General features: G+C 39.3%; 2 protein-coding genes across 3 annotated transcripts; both read right to left on the reverse strand.

The window, feature by feature from the left end:
• Window positions 1-624: 624 nt before the first annotated feature.
• Window positions 625-1530, reverse strand: LOC311022207 (potassium voltage-gated channel subfamily E member 2-like). The gene is made up of 2 exons (XM_084023309.1): window positions 1460-1530; window positions 625-966 (listed from the first exon to the last, which is right to left on the reverse strand). Exons 1-2 carry the CDS (start codon window positions 1487-1489, stop codon window positions 634-636), a joined length of 363 nt encoding a protein of 120 aa, XP_083879435.1. The 5' UTR covers window positions 1490-1530; the 3' UTR covers window positions 625-633.
• A 5968-nt stretch (window positions 1531-7498) lies between these two features.
• slc5a3b (solute carrier family 5 member 3b) lies at window positions 7499-13117 on the reverse strand. 2 transcript variants are annotated; one of them, XM_084023289.1, is made up of 3 exons: window positions 12879-13117; window positions 11477-11590; window positions 7499-10856 (listed from the first exon to the last, which is right to left on the reverse strand). In XM_084023289.1, the coding sequence occupies exon 3, from the start codon at window positions 10618-10620 to the stop codon at window positions 8485-8487; it is 2136 nt and encodes a 711-aa protein (XP_083879415.1). In that variant the 5' UTR covers window positions 10621-10856; window positions 11477-11590; window positions 12879-13117; the 3' UTR covers window positions 7499-8484. The 2 variants fall into 2 exon arrangements, with proteins under 2 accessions (XP_083879415.1, XP_083879414.1); XM_084023288.1 differs by lacking the exon at window positions 11477-11590.
• Between the last annotated feature and the right edge of the window lie 2960 nt (window positions 13118-16077).

Here is a 16077-nt window from a genome sequence, read left to right on the forward strand (position 1 = left end):
AGCCTCTTGTGCCCTCTACAGGTAGAAAACAAGTACGACTTTAAGATCTTGTTTCCCAAACAGAGGTACTTTTATCCCAGCATGTATTTTCTGCAGCTTCCAAGGGGTATTACAATACAATTCTGAGTAGCTCAGCTTTTTGGGCAATAATAAAATATTACAATTTTGCAAAAAAAAACAACAACAAAAAACACACCAAGAGGATTTATTGGTTTAAGGCTGATCTTTAGTATATTTCTTGTCAACAGCTCTTTTTCACAGCAGACATTTTTACTAATAAAATAAATGTTGGTAAGTGTGCAGTCATGACAGTGTTATAATTATCCAGCATCAATGACACAAGGACCCTGAAACTGAAGCAGCTAGATAGAATTTAGCCGTTATTTCCGGGTCAATATGATTTGTATGAATAAATAATTGCTATGGTAAACCACTGTCCTATGCATTATTGATGTAAATGGGTTAAATATCTAGAGGTCAGAAGAGCTAAACCACAAGATAGATACATCATATAAATTACTCTTAGACTGATAACAAATGTGACAGCATTCACTGAAAAAGAAAAGATATTGAGAAAATGTGTTTTGCTGCTGCTGATAATAATTGGCTGTGAATGATCGCCTTTGCTTCGGGCTATATAGCTGCAAAGTTGGTGACAACGTCACCCTGCTGCAGCTGAGCTGTCCAGTCCTCCTTGATGTATTGGTGGTAGGGGTCATTAGAGTGCTCTCTCCTCTTGGACTTGACCGTGCTCACCAGGATGGCCACAACAATGAAGGCAAACATGCCAATCATCACCACCAGGTACCAGATGACGCTCCTGAAGTTCTCCTCGGCCAGGGTCTGGTCCAACGCGTTGGCTGCAGCTGTCACGTTACGCCTCCAGTTGTCCAGGTAATGACCCAAAGCATTGGTCAGGGACTCCTCCAGGTGAAGGGTCAAGTTGGACCAATCAGATGCACTCATCTAGTCGGAGGGAACACAAGGGATGATTTTCTGCTCTTTCCAGACATTTTTAATTCCACTTGTCTATTACGGAAATTGACTAACTTGGTTTCAACATGAAATAGTCATAACTAAATAAACAACAAATAGATTCAAAGTTAAGGAAAACACATTCTTAGGTGTAATTCATTAAGAAAAAATTCAAAAATTCAAAAAAAGACGAATTTTTTTTTTCAGGACCTTTAAATGGAGTCATAATTTCGTGACTGGTACAGAAATCAGTACTCCGATCTTTAAATGCAACAAGTAATAGAGCTCGAAACAAGCTGAATCATCTTGAATGATGATATTTAATTGCTTTAAAGTCACTTTGTCCAGCCCACTTACTAACATTCAAGCACACAGCCGACCATGTAAAGAACATGGGGAAACAGGTTCAGCATTCAGTCATATTAACATCTAATACAGCAATGGAGAATATTAAGTATTTTGTCAGTTTTACAGCTTTACTAACCTTCTGCAAGTTTGTCAAATGTCGTATCATGTTCACCTTTGACACCTTGGAGTGAAAACAGAATAAAATAAAGAGGCTCCGCTGGTTACAGTAAGAACCGACGTCTGGAGCTCAAAGGAACACAGTCAGCTCATGCTTTGTTTACTTTTTTAATCTCTTCTCCTTGACTGAACAGCAGGTTGTGTGTGTGTGTGTGTGTGTGTGTGTGTGTGTGTGTGTGTGTGTGTGTGTGTGTGTGTGTGTGTGTGTGTGAGATCTACATCGTGACCTTGAAAATGTTACGCATACAAGTTGATCATGATAAAGACAGTCCTACATACTGTACATGTATTCACCTGTAATTCCTCATCTGCCCATGCAGAGGGCGCACATCACAAGGGGGCGATGATAGTCATTTTAGTGTCATATTCACATGCACACATATTTCTCAGAGAAATTATTAGTGATAATTATCAAATCAACATTGATTGTCTTCTTGTTTTGTAAAAAAGCCAACCTTTTGTACGGATTAAAATGGGGTACGGGGTCAAATGAAGTATCAGAGGTAGGCTACAGTATGTGTCAGTCACAAAGCAGCACACTGAAGTCATGAGACAAGGACACTGTACCCCAGTAACTGTTGCTGTGTTTGAAGGGTGTTTCTGGGAGTAGATTACTCACATCACTTCTGTCTTCTAATTTCCTAACTTTCTGCTCTGCAAAGCGAAAGAAGAGAGAAGTGGAAGTGGAACATGTACAAAGAGCACAAATACAAAGGAAAGAGATGCACACACATTCACAGGAAAGTGGAAATGATTTTTTTTAATATACTCCATAAATAAATGAGGCAAAGGGGGAAACAGTCACAGCAAGACCTGATCTGATTTTGTAAATGTTTTATGTAAAAGAAAATGTTATAGGATAACAAGGGGAGTGTAATCTTTAGTGCAAATGCAGGGCTTTCCTCATGCAAAACCTGATGTTTAATATTAATTTAGTGCTACAGAAATTAGTCCTAAACCACCCAGAAATTGGTTTTGCACTTCTGGTTCCCTTGTGTCAAAGTCCATGCATTTTTGTTTTTTTTGTTCTACGGCATAACATACGTGAATATACTTGGGCATTTTAAAGCTTTTTAAAAACATAAAAAACATAAAAACATAAAAAAAAGATATCTGTAATGTAACGTCATCAGACCGACCAACAACTCCTGCTTTCACTGCATATGGATTACTTTATTTTAGTTATGCAGAAGCTTACAGCAACAACGCTGTAATAACAATCACATCAATACAGAAATAATTAATCAAAATTAAATGGCAAACAAAAAAGGCAAAAAGTCCACAAATCTCCAAAATAGACGCTAAAGTAAAACTTAGCATGTTTAATCCCTCTTTCTAGCTAACCTCCATGCCTCATGCTGAATGGTGTTGTTGTGGTTCTTCTCTGGGCTTTTCTCCTTCTGGCTCTGTGTTTTCTCTTGGACTTTATCAGAACTAGAAGAGATGAGATAACACACACACACACACACACACACACACACACACACACACACACACACACATAAACTTCGCTCCCCTTTTTGGCGTCCATGGCAACCCCAACTGTTCACTTTCTCACTTTTCACAACATTGTCCAATCCAATCCACTTTATTTGTATAGCACATTTTAAAAACAAACAAGCTTCCCAAAGTGCTGCACAACAGATACAAAACAGTGAAATAAAGAAAGTTAGAGTTAAAATGTTGTTTCAATCATGTATAGAACTCTCATAATTAATACGCTGGCAGCACAATTATCAAACAATAACGTGTTTGTGAGGCTCCTGATCACGACACTGGTGAGGAGACGAGAGGTCAGAAGTTCAAGTTGACTGTCTGATATCAGGCGACATAAAGGGACTTTAAACACAAGAGATTTTATTTTTGTGCCACTATTTTAAAAAACGTACATGTCCTTGATACACTTTAATACTTTAACACAATGTAAAAAAAAAAAAAAAAAAAAAAAAAAAAAAACCCTTACCTATAGCACTCTGATCGTAGCACTGTTGCTCTTGAACTACTAGTTTACTCAGATGAGGACCTAACACTTGTTCTACTTTTAGCTCTTACTTTATCGGCAATGATTCGTTGTGGTTTCCTTGTTTCCTTCTTTTGACAAATGTACTTATTGTAAGTCGCTTTGGACAAAAGCGTCTGCTAAATGACCTAAATGTAAATGTAAATGTAAATGTAAATGTAATCTGTGACGAAAAGCACAATATGTTTAATGTGGGTGTGTCAAAATAAGTCATACATCATGCCTTCTTTTACAGATCTTAGGTCGATACATTAGATTACAAAATGAATTTACATGAAACACAACGGGGTCAAGGGGTTAAAAAGAAAGAAAGTGATTTCTTAATACTGTGTTGAAAGAACATTCTGAAGAAGAATGTGTGTTGAAATGACACCAGGGAACCAGAGCATGTGGTGCTTTTGGCACAAGGACAGTTCATCAACACATTGTTATCCACATTATGTAAGAAGAAGAATTACTCAGAGCAGTGAAATGAAGCAGACAATTATTTTTGCAATGGTAGGGGAAAAATAGTATTCCTGTTTCAAAGCATTATTCTGTACCAGAACATCTCTTTCATTATCATTATGACTTGCAAGAATGAGACCTGCTGAGGAGCTTCAATACTTATTAACTCAGCTGCTGTGTTCTGCATGATACAATAAGTCACTGTTTCAATAGAAAAGCAGTTCATTCTTCACAGTAAATTTGTCACTAATCAATGTTCTTTACGTCTGCCGGTTTGATCCAGACCAGAAAAGGCCTTTGGTGTATGTTTCATTGATTCATATTGGTTATGACATTATTCTTCCCACTGTTATTTCTAAGGGATGAAAATATTTCCTTTTTCCGCTGAAGCTCTATTTGGTGGATTAATGCCAGAATACCAGCATGCTGACATGATTTAAGCGGGGGCTGTCCACAGGGAATGACAGGAATGTGTTTGTGGTTTTGAAAGGTCACTCCACATACTTGACTGCTTCTGTTGTCACCAATATTCAATACGCTCAGCAAGCAAATAGATTTTTACATGTTATATATACACTTTTCTACAACAAACTCATAATAACAACTAGCAGAAACCAAGTACTTTAATTTCAGTTGCAGAATCGAATAACCATGATTCCATTCTTTAATTCCAATCATATTTTTCAGTATTTGGTGATTGCGTAAATGTCAGATTATTTTCCCAGATCCGTGGTGCCGAGGTTCTTAACAGTTTGTGCACTTGAGGATATCATCTGCACTTTACAAGCCAGAGGACTGCCAGGACGTCTTGTGAATGAGTATTGATACTGAGTAGCTTGTCCAGGTAGGAGGGACAGGACATTTGCATTGGCAAAAACACAAATACTTTCAACAACCTTTAACTCTCCTTCACAGGTAAAGTTTTGGGTTTTGCTTCTCAGTAAATTTAAAAAATGCAACATGTCAATTGGGCCTGCAGGGGCACATTTTTTTTTTTTGCTGTGATGTCTGCAAGCTCAGACAACCAAAGGTAAATGATTTTCATGTCCTGAGATGAACATCTCAGGCAGACCTGAATCCAGCCTGGATTGGCAGGCTTTCACACCAACCATCTATATCATTTATTGGAATGAGTAAAAAGCATGCACTGCCTGGGGATCGGTGAGTAGTAAGATATGCTCAAGCGGTTGTATATTCTAAAATATGTAACTTTTAAATCTGTCCCATGTCGCATCCAGTCCCATTAATCCCAATCTAATGATATCATTATGATGCTGTGAAGCCATGTTAGAGCATTCCTTTCAGACTACTGTCAATGTTTCACTCTCAAGACTAGACAATGAGGCAAGAATGGCCCTGATTCCCGTACAAGAAGGGTATGTGTGGGGGGTCGGTGAGTGGGGGAAGAGGCCAGGAATGACAACATTCAAATCAGTTTGAATTTTACAACACTGTCACACTCAAAGTGTGTGTTGTACCTTGCAGCATTAATATAAAATGACAGCAACAAAAGTTATCTGAGCTCCTGGCCTCTGGGTTTGAATTCAATCTGAGGGGAAACAATGCCAGTGTATCCATTAGAGTGCCTACCTGAGAGCTATCCACCTGCACAATTTAAATAGACAATGGTAACATAATTATTCAGGGCATTTGCTTAAGTAAAGAAAGTTTGATGATCCTCTGACTTTTCCTTCAGCACCACAAGCAGCTAGATCATCTTGATTTTTACTTATTTCTAAAAACCTATTGACATGGCATTTGGGAGAGATCTCCATGGTGGCCAGATGATGATCAATAGGGACTTATTTTTATTAGTTATCCTCTGGTAGGGGACCCAATAGGTTTACACTCACCCTGGGATTTTTTTTTTTTTTCTGGAACAAACTGTTATACAAACATTTAGCAAATTACTGATACAGTTCCTTAGTCAACGGCCTTGCCAAGGCAAAGGGCACCTGCTGTCGGGAAAAATATTTCTCAATTTGTTCCCAACTGCCCCTCCCACACTCCCCTGCAGTGTCGGTTGTGTCACCCTTACAAACACACTGTGTTTGTGAACACATGACTAACGTGAATCATTACAATATTGCTTGAGTTTTGCATTTTTGGCCAGTGTGCTTTGCAACAAGCATGTTAAATGTTAATCCACTGGCTACAGAGGTGTGATGTTTGGTCAACTGAGGACAGAGGGATGTAGAGATAGACTGGTAAAAAGTTATAGTTTATAAACCACTGAGCCTGGATTTTTGACTGGATGAATCTTATGTAAAGACTGGAATCATCCAGTGCTCTTTTGGCTCAAATCAACAAACCCTGGTCAATAACAGAAAACCACAAAATATAAAGGAAACACTGAATGGGAGATTAAGTTTGTGACAACCTATGAATTAACTCCTTTATACCTTTTTAGTGTTTTGGAGTAATATCAATCATCACATACAGTAAGAGTCCATCCATTATCTACAGCTTATCCTGTATTCAGGGTCACGGGGGGCTGGAGCCGATCCCAGCTGTCATTGGGCGAAGGCAGGGTTCACCTGGACAGGACGCCAGTCTATCACAGGGCCGACATGTAGAGACAAACAACCATTCACACTCACATTCACACCTACGGGCAATTTAGAGTAATCAATGAACCTATCCCCATCCTGCATGTCTTTGGACTGTGGGAGGAAGCCGGAGAACCCGGAGAGAACCCACGCTCACACGGGGAGAACATGCAAACTCCACACAGAAGGAACCCGAACCTACAGGAAGAGTATCGCTGACAAATCATCATTCAGGAGTTGTAATGTGTAATTTTGCAAATTCACTAAAACAGAGCAAGCTGATAATCCCATGATCAATAAAGAATGTTTCTTCTGCAATACGAGTTAAAATGGCACTTTATTTCAAATGGATGTTCATGTTAAGCAAAAAGTGAGCTAGCCAATGTTTCAAGAAAGTATCATCTCTCCTTTTTTTCTGTAAAACATAAATGATAGACATTCACCTTTGTTACCAGAAAAAAAGTCTTTTGTTTGTCTAAAAATAAAATCCATAAAAAACAACAAAATGAAAGAAAGAATACGTGGCATTAACATAGATTGACCTGTCACATTATCACAGACATCTTAGATGCATTCAACAATGAAATGCATACAGACACATTTCTTTTCACATGGCTTTAAACAAATGTGATTCAATACTCACAGTTTCCAGTACATAAAAAAAATGAATTATTTATTGTTCACTTTCCGATTGTATACTAAGACACATTTGGTAATAGATTAATAAAGATGCACTTGAAACAGATGAAATGCTCTGCAGTGCACTACAGGAACATTGACTCACAGTAGATAGACAACAGATACTCGCTGTAAAACAAATGTGTGTGATCCATTGAGGCCTGAATTATATATATATATATATATATATATATATATATATATATATATATATATATATATATATATACACACACACACACACACACACACACACACACACACACACACACACACACACACACACACACACACACACACACACACACACACACACACACACACACACACACTTTTCAAAGAGATGAACAATTAAAAGAGGTACACATAAAATATAAAGCAATACAGAATCATGAGCATTGGTAAATTTGGCTTATTGTTGATACACTTGTAGTGCATACATGTATATACACACACAGCATTAAAAAACAGAGAACGTCACAGCTTCTGTTGTGAGTGATTGAATCAATCAAAATTAAGTACCACACTTTTAAGTTGGGATACGACTTATCTTGTCTTAATCATATTTCTAATGTTGTGCTTCCACTCTTCATTTCCCAAGATGCAAAACATTTACCTTTACTTAAACATTTATTTATTTGAAGTCGCTGAATTACTATAATTTACTATAAGCTTGAAGTTCCCACCGTTCGGCTAAAGAAGCAATGCTTCATAAAACAGTTCATTTCACAAACATCATAATGATCCCCTTAGAGTTCGATATCATTTCTACATAAAACAACATGGATATTTTGCTGACAACTTAGAAATGACAGCCCATTCCACAATAAAAATGTATCACATACACCAGAAAAAAAATTAAAGTATAATAATAGACAGTGTTCAGAGGCAGAAATGTGAGCAAAGCAATCATGGCCTATTACCTAAAATAGATTTCTCATAGACATATGTATGCTACACCAGCAACTAAGCACACATTTTAACATTCATTTTTACAGAACAAAAAAGTGCATATGTCAAATAAGGCAAATATTAAATTTCACCAAAGAGTACATTTCTTATTCGGATTAACAAGCGCTGTAGAAAAAGGACAAGTGATTGCTTTCATGTGGCAAAGCTTCAATCATTTAAAAAAAACTGATTAGTCATCTTAGACCCCTGTTAGAGAGCTACAAGACAACTGTATTAGAGTATTACACAAATCAACTGTTCATTTATTTCATTCACATTTTCATCCATCACAACGTATACCTAAATTTAAAAACTCCCACTCTAGTCCACATTGTTCAACTACAGTGAGAAATAAACATACATAAAGATGCCCACTGAGCAGACCAATAGCAGACCCACGTTGAGGAGAGTTTTATCCCGAGGTGACTCGTACAGCCTCTCTGCTATGGTTGCTGCATCGTCCTGCACAACTTTTGGCTCAGTGCTCTGTCCTCTGTCCTTCGAGCCACAAAACCATTGCAGGAAACGCATGCATCTGCCAGTCTCCCCACTATCATGGCAGCGTTCCTCTCCGATCATTTCTATCCTTTCACTACCAAATTGGAGTGCAGGCGTCGTTGTGGCAGGGGATGTTTCCGTATTAGGGGTTTCTTGGTCATGGTCAGTGGATGGGACCAGGGGTATGACGTGCCTCTCATCCAAACCCCTCTCCTTTCCGGCATCTGGGGACATTTCTTCCTGGGGACTTTTGTCGACACTACAGTAGCTGTTTTCGGTCAGCCTGTAGGTTTCCTTTCTGTCATCTGCAGGAACCTTTTTAATGTTGCGGACGTCCCAGAATGTGGTGGCACGAACCTGCTCCTCATCTGGTGGTGCGGTGCAGAGGCTGACCACCACCGCCACCAACCCCGAAAGCCAGAACAGCCCAGTGGCAAAATACATGTAGTGAATTTTAGCGATGAAGAAAGGCCTGTCATCTGGCTGGTCACAGGGAGGCTGGCGGTAGGCAAACGCCAGGAACAGGCGCAGGATACCGATTGTGAACCCTGTCATGCCTCCGCAAAATGTACCGATCTCGTTACACCGTTTCCAGAACACGGCTAACAGGAAGAGGGCAGCGATTGGTGGAGTGAGGTAACCAGCAACTTCCTGGATGTAGAAGTATGTCTGTCCACCCTGCATTTCAACAATAACAGGGACCCAGGCAATGCTGATTGCCACCATGAGCACAACAAAAACACGGCCCACAATCAGCAGCTCATTCTGAGATGCCTTCTGTCGAACAGTTTTGTAGATGTCCAGTGTGAAGATGGTGCTTGCACTGTTGAAGATTGAGTCGAGGTCGCTCATCAAGGCGGCGATGATGACTGCCATCATTAAACCCCTGAGTCCCACAGGCATCACTGCCATGACCAGGCGTGGGTAAGCAAGGTTTGAGCAGCCTGCCCGAGAACCACACACAGCCATGCAGTGCTCTGGCCCAATGCAGACGATCTCGTCCGTAAACATGATGCGGGCGATCATTCCCGGAATTACTATTATAAACATGGGTAAAATCTTGAGGAATCCAGCCATGAGCGTAGCGCCCTTTGCGTGAGCAATGTTCTTTGCCGCTAGTACTCTCTGAACAATGACCTGGTCTGCGCACCAGTACCAAATAGATGCAGGGGTCTGGCCAAGAAGGAAGCCTGGCCATGGGGCGTCTTCATCTAGGGGACCTCGAAGGGCCTGTAGTGAGTTTGGTTTAGGCTCAATGCGGCAGGAGGGAGAATAGGTGAAATTTCCAGTGGCCATTATAGCGGTAACATTTGGAACTGCCTCCATGTACTTTGTTCTCACACCCTCTAGCCCACCAACTTTGATGAGGCTGAGGATGGTTAAGGTTAGGGCTCCGCCAATCATCAACACTGCCTGAAGCGTATCCGTGTAGAGCACTGCCACCAATCCACCAGTGACAGTGAGCAAGGCAGTCATACCAATGAGCAGGCCAATAGACAAATAAAGGTTCCACCCAAGGGACTCTTGAATAAAGAGAGCTCCAGCGAATAAGTCCACAGACAACTTAGTAAATATGTAGAGTAACAGTGACAAGAGGGCAAAATAAACCTTGAGCCTGTTACCACCAAAGCGTTTCGACAGGTACTCAGGCATGGTGTAGACTCCCGAGTTGATATACACAGGGACAAATATCCAGCCAAGCAGCTGCAGAAGGAGAAGGGCATTAAATTCCCACGCTCCAACAGCATAACCACTGGCTGCTCCTGACCCAGCCAGGCCTATGAAATGTTCGCTGCCAATGTTGCTGACAAATAGTGATGCACCAATCACTATCCACGTCATGGAGCGTCCAGCCAGGAAGTAGCCACTCACAGTGCTGCGATTGCTTTTCCACATGGCAAAAAAACCAATGGATAGCACCAGAACAAAATACAGTGCTACCACGGCTATGTCCACTGCTTCCATTCCAACACCCATTTTCACAGATTACTTAAAAAAAAATGTGGAAGAAATGTTTTAAAAAAATTAAGTCAAAATAGTCCAAATATTATGGATTTAATTATTAAAAAGGAGCAATTGAAATCCATTGTTTTGGTTGACTGTCTGGATGGAAGCTGTAGTATTCACTGATGGGTCAAATTCAGTTTTGGGGTTTATGCACCAACACTGAGGTCATTCTAGGATGTTGCAGGTCACTGGTCCAGAGAAGCCCACTGCAACACAGCAAAGACAAAGAAACCTCATTAGAGCTGTATTTTGAAAAGGAAACACTGAACACAAATGCTTGAAAATTTCAAGCTTCGCTGAAAACGGGATAGAAACACAAATTTAGGGTTAAAAATGACTGGAGTCTAACTGAACATCATATCCCAGTCAATCACAGAAAGTTATCAAAATAACTTATGAAAGAAATATGGCATAGTGCTCCATAATCTACATAATAGTGAATGCATGAATGAGAATGCTGATTTTAATCATTTCAGTTTTGCAATAATAATAATAATAATAACGCAAACTTTAGCACAAATAACCAATACTGGAATACTAAGTATGTAAACTGAGTTACGGGAGTGCCTGCCGACTCTACAAAGCCATCATCAATGGAGCGCCAATACTACGATTCACCATGGCAACCGGGAGAGAGTTATTAGATATTACTTTGTGTTTATGGAGAAAACAAGCTCATCCTCAGAAAGCGGCGCAACGTAACTGCAGCAAAGTAGAGATAGTTTGCGTGGTATGTCTAATGTGTATGAAACAGTCGATTGATCTAAAATGTGAGGTTTTATTTTCAGGTTCGTAGAGCGACTCTGTGGTCGGTTAGCAACGCTACCTACGGTGCAGGCGACAGGGGTTCAACTCCCGTGATTCACAAAGTAGCGGAATGTAGAAATTATCATTGCATATAGGTGTAATCCCCCCAGGCAAAAAAAGAAAGTGGCTGCACCTGAAAATTAAGCATAAGAAGATTGTGAAAATACGAAGACTAATACATTTGGTTTTAATCATATTTCACATATTAAACAGTAAATATAAGCGTCTATTTCAACACCCCTTTTGCGAAATCATCCATTCGCAAAAAATCTAAAGAGCTCTGCAAGTAATCTGGTCGCCGATTATGTCCGTGATATGAAATGTTGAAAATGTCGGAGAATATTGTCTAGATGTGAGCGGTAGGAAAAACGGTTCGGTTGACGACCGAAAAAACCAGAGTTTCCCTCATCTCAGGGTTACCTAACTCAAGGTTTTCACTAAACCTGCTTTCTGAAACGGGCCCAAGGTTGACTAACCGGTTTCAGTTCCAGCAGCTCCTCCTTACTGTTCGACCGTTTGCTGTATTTACATTTCATCTGTGGTTTTAGTTTTGTGTTTGTCAAACATTTGTACCATGATTTAAATAAATAAAAAATACCATAAAATTATTATCACTGTCCACAGACATTTATCAACACAATTCCAATTACTATATGTCTGCATGAAATTAATTTGTCAAATATGCAAATACGCATGTTTGTTTTCATGAATGGCAAGGTGTGAGGCACTTTAAATGTTGCTCTCGCAAGGCATTGTGGGTCAGCGTGATCTCCTTTCCTGGTCCGTTGCATCCTATGCTAAAGGAGGTCTGAAAGGACGCATTGGAGCTCCTTTCCTTTGCATTTAGAGAATTCGAACGGCTCTCATGGCAGCCACGTGTTTACTTCCGGGTCATTTCTTCAGTTAGGGACCTTCCTAAGAAAAAAAAAAGACTATTTGACCGCAGCCACGGTTTCCCCGTAGATCTGCATTTATCGGACCCAACCCTAACCTAACCACCGAGCGGGCAAAGGGAAGTAAACACTATTCGACGAAGGAACACAGACAAACAACACCTGTGTCCTCCTGTCTGCTTCACCAACCTGGGGGGCGTGTCGACCGCTGTCTACTACCGACTATGGATAAGTAACTTGACACACGACCACACGAACTATCCCTTTACACGCGTGTCACTCTCCAGACACGACCGTTTATATAGGCATGATCGCAGTGGAGACATTTGCATTGACGGCAATGACAGAGAATCCATGGCGTTTGGTTCAACACAGCTTCGCACCATTAACAGCAACATTTTATCACATACAAAAAAAAAGATAAAGCAGCTCTGGTACTCGGATAACGGTAGTCGTCACATGCAGACTCGTCGTATGTGTTGTTTTGTGCCAATACAAATAAATAAGACACAATGTCGTGCACGTTACCTTGTTCAGCTTGTGTTAGCATTCGCGCTAAACATGCTAACACGAGAGTCCACGCTGCCGAGGGAGCGATGAAAGTGACGCGCCCCCCTCGAGATAGCTGCTTCCTCGTGCCAGTCAGAGCTCAATATCGCTGTTTTAACGTCAGCAGTCGGTGTACGTGTCTGTCCTTGTCTGTGTGCTTTATTTGCTGTGTCCTTTCCTTAGTATTTATAATGCCCGTTTAACCGTTCAATCCACGCCCCATTTTTGAAGTCATCCGTGTCATGGGGCGTTTGAGTGCAAAACATGCCAACTGGAAATGTGGAATAAAGTGTATATTATAAGAAATTGTAATGTAAAAACCGGAGCCAGTGTGGCCAAATTAACACACCCACAACTTGTTTTAATTGCGGAATAGAATTTACCTTTTTCTTTTTGGGTCTTTTTTATTGAAAACACATTACACCTATACATAATGATGGTAAAATTAACTATAACAGCTCGTCTACACAGTATATTATATGCAATATGTTAGAATATAGTATATTACATTATAGTTAATTCAATGTGTGTCTCTATCGCTTTATATACAGCCTTAGTAAATCTTCAGCATGCAATCGCAACTACAGCTGAAGTTGGCTAATGAACATAACAGTTGTAATGTTTTACACTTACACTAGACAACTAACCATTCACTGACTGATTACAGAAGTCTAGCTTCTAATTTGTACTTTATTGTAATTTGGAACACAATCTAGAAACTGCTGCCTCTTTGAATAATAGGTTTTTCCTCAAGGAGCCTATCACTATTTTGTCAACAGCCTCAGCAGATAAATAAGGTTAACATGAAAACATCCCACGTTAAACTTCCAACAGAACATCCAACAAAGCAGGCAGGACTACTACAGGGAGACGGGGGGAAATTCCATTTTGCAACACATGAATGTCGAGGACACAGCAGATGTTTAAACTGGAAGCTGGGAGTACAAATTAATTCACTGAATTAAATTTTCAATTTTTAATTCAATTGTCCTGTGCTTGTATATCAACTTATAATGCTTGTATATATATTTATATCTGTACATAGTTATCAAATGTGTTTATCTTTACTCATTTATCTCTCTCTCACACTATCTATCTATCTATCTATCTATCTATCTATCTATCTATCTATCTATCTATCTATCTATCTATCTATCTATCTATCTAAATTCCTTGTACGTTTTCACACTTACTTGGCCAATAAAGCTGATTCTGATTTGTTTGTTTCACCGTATATGTTTAAACTTCTGTATTTTGTTTGAAAAGCTGACCACTCTGCCTTCAAATGCGTTTATCAAGCAGACGTTTCTCACATGTTCCAGATAGGCCACTAGGTGGTGTTGCTCATCTAACGTTAACACATTGTGGGGATTCAAGATCGTTTATTCACTATATATACCAACAATCCAGTCAATTTTGTATAATATTCCCAAAAGGTATTAAGATGTAAATTAATAAATAAACGGAACCTCAATATGAACCAGAACAAAAACAGACAATTATGCATAAAAAAAATTGCGTATTGAAACCGAACATTTTAGTTTATTTTTTACTCAAATCAGAATTTGGAACTTGAACTTTTTGATTCAATGTTTGTTGCAAACTATAAAGGACGGTAGCAAACAAAATGTGTTTGATATTATGTTATGTTCTGTCTGATAGGACATGATGACATATTTTCCTTAGAAATTCCTTGAACTTAATCCCATCCCCGAATCCAGACATTCTGGTTAAAACGTCACATGATACAGCTGGCATAAGACATTCATATGCAAAACTATATTATAGAAGCAGTAGATATAACGCGTGAGGTACATTTAGATCATCTGACTTGTCAAACATCATGAGATAAAAGTAAACAGGGAGTTGTAGTTCATAGAAATGAGGGTAAAACAAACTGAACTTGTGACAGTGTCTGACAGCCCCTTCTTTATGCTCACTTACTGTATGAAAAGCAGCCACAGAAAGGTTTGCTCTTGGACTTGAAGGCCACTGAACTCTTTATGTGTTGAGTCCATTTGCAAATGCTTAAATAAAATCTCACACAAAGACAGCTTTCATTAGCTTTTAGCTGCGATAGCATCTCTATAGCTCACTCTTTTCCCACCCTTTCCTCTACTTATCTAACCTACTTCTCACTTGATTACCTCAGTAAGCCTTGTAAACATGAGTCTATGGTGTCAGTCAATAGTTTCAAGTCAATACAGCATGGGATTCATTTAGTAAATGATGGTCCCATTTGGAGTAAATAATTATTTAGCTTTTTCTTTTGCTTACTATTTTTAAAACTGGCTCTTGTGAAGCAGTTCAACATGTCATCTCTCCAACTCCAGTCTCACATCTCAAGTTGCTTATCGGACTATAAATATGATTTTAAATAACATAATTCCCATTGAAGTTGTCAAAATTTCATAAACAAATACTGTATTTTTGGAAGAAGATATTTACCCAAGTCCACGTGATCCACCTTGTGAAACAACAGTTTAGCATTTACGATTAATAAAAGTTTATTGAATCCATATGGGTATTTTTGTTACTAACCTGGTGGATGACCGGCTCCCTCTTACAATTTAATACCTTAAAGGAAAAATTAGTGTTAGTATAGGGAATTCGGCTGGTTATGTAAAGAGTTACCACTCCCTCAGGTGAACTTGATACAAAGGCACACTCTCTCACTCAGAAGTACAGATGGATACCAGATGTACGAATTGGTCATCAGTCATATTTCTATTGATTACATCTGTTTGTTATTCATATGCTCATCTGCTCATGCACTCACAATATGTTTGCACAGCTTCATTCTTTGAACCCCTCAAAGAGGTCAACATGCTCTAACTATGTCAAAGTGTTCTCTCCCAAAAAAATGTAAGATAATGAACATTGCATGTGCAAGATATGTCACTGCCAAATATCTATGACTCAAAGAACCATGGTTAAGTCTGAAAATATCATATTTTTTCTTTCATTCTTAGCTATATTAGCTTCTGAGTAAACAATTTCCATCTCCAATGGCATGACTGAAAATCACTGGGCTGCAAGTCGTAATTATCAATGCATATATCCTGTGAAGGAGCAATGAAAGCAAACAGCACTTGCACTTGTACTACAAAAACTGCACAATCTTTTAGATTTTTTTTTAGGGGGGGGGGGGGGGGGGACGGGACATTTCTAATCGTCA

Source organism: Eutrigla gurnardus (assembly GCF_963514095.1).
Source record: "Eutrigla gurnardus genome assembly, chromosome: 12".
In the NCBI taxonomy this organism is placed as follows: Eukaryota; Metazoa; Chordata; class Actinopteri; order Perciformes; family Triglidae; genus Eutrigla; species Eutrigla gurnardus.

What these genes read in the sequence shown, in the direction of transcription:
- LOC311022207 (XM_084023309.1), bottom strand. Translation starts at nt 1,489, where the DNA reads ATGATACGACATTTGACAAACTTGCAGAAG. An exon ending in ATTTGACAAACTTGCAGAAG is followed by an intron (nt 967 to 1,459) that starts GTTAGTAAAGCT and finishes CCCTCCGACTAG; the next exon opens with ATGAGTGCATCTGATTGGTC.
- slc5a3b (XM_084023288.1), bottom strand. Translation starts at nt 10,620, where the DNA reads ATGGGTGTTGGAATGGAAGCAGTGGACATAGCCGTGGTAGCACTGTAT.